We start from the raw sequence: 6,546 nt of genomic DNA, 5'->3' as shown, positions 1-6,546 counted from the left end.
GATTAGGATAAAGATTAGAGCCTTTAAGATTAGAGGCCATTATCCTTGACTAATTATGGTACCAACCTCTCTGTCTGTTTGTCTGTCTGTCTCTCTGTCCGTCCGTCCGTCTATCTATCTATCTATCTATCTATCTATCTCACCCTGTAGTAGAAGTAGTTGGAGGTGTCACGGTCTGCGGCAGATATCTTCCAGTATGGTAGCGTTGTCAGGCCCTTCACCCCACGTCCGTCCACCTCCAGGTCCCATAGCTGTCGTGCCAGTCGGTGAGTTGTCGTTCACATCTGCCAGCCGCACCACCACCGTCCCCGTCCCTGTCAGAGAATACAACACGACGATGGGTAACACGACATAATAGAAACACGACGATGGGTTAGTAAACACGACGATGGGTTAGTAAACACGATACGGGGTTAGTAAACACGACGATGGGTTAGTAAACACGATGATGGGTTAGTAAACACGACGATGGGTTAGTAAACGACGATGGGTTAGTAAACACGACGATGGGTAGTAAACACGACGATGGGTTAGTAAACGCGACGATAAAACACACAAACCACAACCACCAAACACAAAAACACACCCATGGGTTAGGAAACACGACGATGGGCCAGTAAACACGACGATGGGTCAGTAAACACGACGATGGGTCAGTAAACACGACGATGGGTCAGTAAACGCGACGATGGGTCAGTAAACGCGACGATGGGTTAGGAAACGACGATGGGAGTAAACACGACGATGGTCAAAACGACGATGCCAAAACCGACGATGGCATAAACACGACGATGGGTTAAACGCGACGATGGGCAGTAAACACGACGATGGGTTAAGATGCCGTTTTTATTATTATTTTTTTTCGTACTGTTTTTGTTCCCTTTATTATTACCATCACAAATAATATTATGTAAAAATGTTGTATTTTCGTTGTTTTCTAAGTATTAACTTTTGTCTTTGTTTTAATTGTTGTTTTTGTAATACATAGCCAATTGTTTATTTAAGTGGTTTAATGAGTCGTTATAAACCAAAATATTTTAAGGTATTTCATTGTCTAAAGGTTAAACCCAAACTAACTTAACTATGTTGAGAAATACACGAGAGAGTTGAGAGTAATGAAAAGCGAAACACACAGAACATTTAACTGAACAAAACAAGAAGACCGAGCAGTTGACTACCTCAAGAGAAAGAGTAATGTGGTGGGAAGAAGAACCCGAGTGAGGTGGAGGAAACAATGGAGACTCAACCTCACTGTAGGAGACACAAGTGAAGAGGAGGTTAGTTAGGGTTAGGTTGAAGAGTTGTTAGGGTTAGGTTCAAGGGCTATTTTAGGTTAGTCAGGTAATACACTACTACTTTTTTTAGTATTTTTTTATTTATTTATTTTACTTCTACTACTACTACTACTACTACTCTTACTACTACTACTACTACTACTACTACTTACTATTAATAACATCACCCTGAGATACACTTTACGGACAAAATCTTGAATGGTAGAAATACAGGAGTAGAAGGTCATATATCAATGCATTAGTAGGGTAATATTCACCTGTCACTGGAAGCTCTGACCAATAACCAGCAACTGAATAATAAAGGAGGAAGGAACCCGTCAATATATCTGGCCTGGGTTTTATTTGTTTATTATTTATTTTAGTTTATTATTTTTCTTTATTTATTTTAGTTTATTTTTTTTCTTATTTATTAGTTTATTATTTTTCTTTATTATTTTAGTTATTATTTTTCCTTTATTTATTGTAGTTTATTATTTTTATTTATTTATTTTAGTTTATTATTTTTTCCTTTATTTATTGTAGTTTATTTTTGTGTTTATTTATTTATTGGTGTTTATTTATTTATTCATTTATTTATTTATTTGTTATTAGTGGAGCAGCTTCATAGATCAAACCATAGGTGTTCTTGGTATAATTGGAGGTTAATTATCCTCGAGGCCACCTGGACGTTAGTGTGAAAAATATCTATGAATTGTTTACCTAATCGTCACACGTTGTCACCATCAAACTAACCCCTTTACAGGACACAACTTAGATGAAACAGTATTCACACGTTTAGTTTTCACTCTCACGGTTGTGTCTCAGAATAGCGATGACCTCGTATTGTGCTTAGTCTAGTATCGGTAACTATCGTATATACACAAGCAATTTAATAGTCCTGGATATCGTATTAATAGCCGTCACCTGTATGTAATTACCTGTCGTCTCGTAGAGTATTAAATTACCTCAGAACAAACGACTCACCTTTCAGTCCACCACCATCAGAGGCAACCACCTGGATGTGATACTCAGGTGTAGTTTCACGGTCAAGGCAACAGAGGGCGGTGCTGATGAGGCCTGACTGAGGTCCTAAAGATGGCTTCACCCGTACGTTCATGGATGACGTTCTTCTCGATGGAATAAGTGAGTCTGGCGTTGGTCCCTTCCGTAGTGTCGTCAGCGTCCCAGGCGGAGATCACACCCACTGAGAGGTCTTGTGGTGGAGGAGAGAGTTCGTAGGTTAGGTACAGGTGTTGATGTGAGGGTCCATGGAGGGCAAGCAATTGAAATGAAAACAATTATAATATTGACTATCTATCTATCTATCTATCTATCTATCTATCTATCTATCTATCTATCTATCTATCTATCTATCTGTCTGTCTATCCCTACGCTTCACTATAAATACAAGGCAAAAATTGTTTAAAAATCGCCAGAGTTGAGGTGATTGAAAAAACGTTGTACCGTAAACTAGATAACTCGTTCACGTGAATTTATTGAGAAAGACAAAATCTCAACCAAACCGAAATGGGGGAAAAAAAGAAAGTAAAAACAACATAAAACGGTGACGAAAAAATGGAATAAAGAGAGAGAAGAGAGAAGGAGAGAGAGAAGAGAGGAAGAGAGAGAGAGAGAAGTGATAACCAGGCACTAGTCGGTTGAAGGGCCATGTTTGGAGGAAGCTAGCGAACCAACTTTTGAGTGAGTTTATTTGGACAAGACCAGTAAACCCGAGATTGACTTACCCCCGACCAGCTCCTAACCCCCACCCCACCCCCACCCCACCCCACCCCACACCCACCCACCCCACCCCACCCCACCCACCCCACCCACCCCAACCACCACCCCACCCCACCCCACCCACCCACCCCACCCCCCACCACCCACCCCACCCCACCCACCCACCCCACCCCACCCCACCCCACCCCACCCCCACCCCACCCCACCCCTCCTCCACCCCCACCTGCCCCGCTACTGTGTTATGATGGAGAGGAAGGAGAGGAATGAGAGAGGGATGGAGAGGGAGAGAAGAGGAAACATAGTGGTCTCTGTTTTTTTTAGGTGGAGGTGATATTTCCACCAGATACGAACGTTGTGTCTAAGTGCAGGACATGGTAGACGGATGTGTTTGGAAGTGAATGAATAAAACAAACAAAAATATTGAACAATAAGTGTCAGGTTACTTACACGGCTGCGACCACACGGAGAAATCTATATATCGTTGAGTGAGTGAGTGAGTGTGTGAGTGAGTGAGTAGTGAGTGGTAGGTGTGAGTAAATGAGTGAGTGAGTGGTGAGTGAGTGTGTGAGTGTGGTGAGTGGTGGTGTGAGTGAGTGAGTGAGTGAGTGTGTGTGAGTAAATGAGTGGTGGTGGTGAGTGGTGAGTGGTGAGTGGGTGATTGGTGAGTGTGTGAGTGGTAAATGAGTGGTGTGTGGTGGTGAGTGATGAGGTGTGGTGGTGGTGAGTGTGTGAGTGAGTGAGTGAGTAGTGTGTGGTGAGTGAGGTTTGTGGTGAGTGTGTGAGTGAGTGTGTGAGTGAGTGGTGAGTGAGTGGTGGTGTGTAGTGAGTGTGTGAGTAAATAGTGAGTGAGTGTGGTGAGTGGGTGATTGAGTGAGTGTGTGAGTGAGTGAGTGAGTAGTGAGTGAGTGGTAGTGAGTGTGTGAGTGAGTAAATAAGTGAGTGAGTGAGTTAGTGAGTGAGTGGTAGTGTGATTAATCCACGTATATAGCTACTGACGCAACTAAAAAAAACCCCCACAAAATAATACTTAAATAAACTCATATATTAAGCCAATCTATTTGTAACCTCATTAAATCTATAAGACAAAATAAAATCTAAATAAACAAATAATCTTTCATTATACAGAAAACGGATTCCTTTAATAACCAAAAATAAAAACGGGGGAAATATTGTAATTATCATGGAGAGTATAAACCTTTTAATTCCTTAACATCGTCACCCCCTTGGCGTCATCACCTTAACATCATCACCCCTTAACATCGTCACCCCTTGGCGTCATCACTTAACATCATCACCCTTAACATCGTCACCCCTTGGCGTCATCACCTTTAACATCATCACACCTATCGTCACCCTTGGAGTCATCACCCTTAGCGTCATCACCCTTATCATCACCCTTAACATCGTCACCTTGGAGTCATCACCCTTAACATCATCACCCTTAACATCATCACCCCTTGGAGTCATCACCTTAACATCATCACCTTGGGTCATCACCCTTAACATCATCACCCCTTAACATCGTCACCCCTTGGCGTCATCACCCTTAACATCATCACCCCTTAACATCGTCACCCCTTGGAGTCATCACCCTTAACATCATCACCCTTGGAGTCATCACCCCTTGGCGTCATCACCCATAACATCATCACCCCTTAACATCGTCACCTTGGCGTCATCACCCTTAACATCATCACCCCTTAACATCGTCACCCCTTGGCGTCATCACCCTTAACATCATCACCCCTTAACATCGTCACCCTTGGCGTCATCACCCTTAACATCATCACCCCTTAACACCGTCACCCCTTGGCGTCATCACCCTTAACATCATCACCCTTAACATCGTCACCCCTTGGAGTCATCACCCTTAACACCATCACCCCTGGAGTCATCACCCCTTGGCGTCATCACCCTTAACATCATCACACCCTTAACATCATCACCCCTTGGAGTCATCACCCATAACATCATCACCCCTAACATCATCACCCCTTGGCGTCATCACCCTTAACATCATCACCCTTAACATCATCACCCCTTGGAGTCATCACCCTTAACATCATCCCCTTAACATCATCACCCCTTGGGTCATCACCCTTAACATCATCACCCCTTAACATCATCACCCCACGCCAGCGTCATCACCCACTTGCTTCATCACCCCTTAACATCATCACCCTTGGGTCATCACCCTTAACATCATCACCTTAACATCATCACCCCTTGGCGTCATCACCCATACTATCATCACCCTTAACATCATCACCCTTGGCGTCATCACCCTTAACATCATCACCCCTTAACATCGTCACCCCTTGGCGTCATCACCCTTAACATCATCACCCTTAACACCGTCACCCATGGAGTCATCACCCCCGGAGTCATCACCTTTGGAGTCATCACCATTAACTCTTCACTACAAGCAGTTATAAAATAAGGATCTTCCGGTCGTAAGTTACCAGAGAGAAATGAGAGAAAATCTATAGTTTGTAAATATTGGAGATGGAGTAGACAGGACAGTGTAAATATGGGAGAGGAGACTATATGGGGAGAGGGAAGATATGGGAGAGGGGAGAATATGGGGAGAGGAACTATAGGGAGAGGGAGACTATATTGGGAGAGGGGGAGACTATATGGGAGAGGAGAATATGGGGAGAGAGGAGGAGCTATATAGGGAGAGGGGGAGACTATATGGGGAGAGGGAGACTATATGGGGGAGAGAGGGAGACTATATGGGGAGAGAGAGATATGGGAGAGGGAGACTATATGGGGAGAGGGAGAATAGGGGAGGCTATATGGGGAGAGGGAGGACTATATGGGGAAGGGAGATATGGGGAGAGGGGAGAGATATATGGGGAGAGGGGAGACTATATGGGGAGAGGATATGGGGAGAGGGGAAGTATATGGGGAGAGGGAGAACTATGGGGAGAGGGGAGAGATATGGGGAGAGGGAGGAGTATATGGGGAGAGGGAGAGATATGGGGAGAGGGAGGAATATGGGGAGAGGGGAGATATGGAGAGGGAAGCATATAGGGAGAGGGAGGACTATATGGGAGAGGGGAGAGATATGGGGAGAGGGGAGACATATATGGGGAGAGGGGAAGATGAGGAGAGAGGAGAGATATGGGGAGAGGGGAGAGGAGAACTATATGGGAGAGGGAGAATATGGGGAGAGGGAGAGTATATGGGGAGAGGGAGAACTATATGGGGAGAGGGAGAGATATGGGGAGAGGGAGAGACTATATGGGAGAGGGAGAATATGGGGAGAGAGGGGAGAGATATGGGGGAGAGGGGAGAATATGGGAGAGGGAGATATGGGGAGAGGGAGAGACTATGGGGAGAGGGAGGAGACATATGGGGAGAGGGAGAATATGGGGAGAGGGAGAGATATGGGGAGAGGGAGATATGGGGAGAGGGAGATATGGGGAGAATATGGGGAGAGGAGATATGGGGAGGAGAACTATATGGGGAGAGGGGAGACTATATGGGGAGAGGAGACTATATGGGGAGAGGGATACTATAGGGGAGA

General features: G+C 44.7%; 1 protein-coding gene across 1 annotated transcript in view; it reads right to left on the bottom strand.

Annotated features, from left to right (window-relative positions):
* Positions 1 to 223: 223 nt before the first annotated feature.
* The window catches only part of LOC121855358, a 64,928-nt gene continuing 58,605 nt past the window's right edge, over positions 224 to 6,546 (bottom strand). Inside the window, exons 4-5 of the mRNA XM_042350254.1 lie at positions 2,259 to 2,487; positions 224 to 314 (exon numbers count right to left, since the gene is read on the bottom strand). Of these exons, the coding sequence (XP_042206188.1) occupies positions 2,321 to 2,487 (167 nt within the window). The 3' untranslated portion in view covers positions 224 to 314; positions 2,259 to 2,320. The remainder of the gene's footprint in view (positions 315 to 2,258; positions 2,488 to 6,546) is intronic.

Source organism: Homarus americanus, unplaced genomic scaffold, assembly GCF_018991925.1.
Source record: "Homarus americanus isolate GMGI-L3 unplaced genomic scaffold, GMGI_Hamer_2.0 scaffold52997, whole genome shotgun sequence".
NCBI lineage: Eukaryota > Metazoa > Arthropoda > Malacostraca > Decapoda > Nephropidae > Homarus > Homarus americanus.
This window is presented reverse-complemented; position numbering and strand designations above follow the sequence as displayed.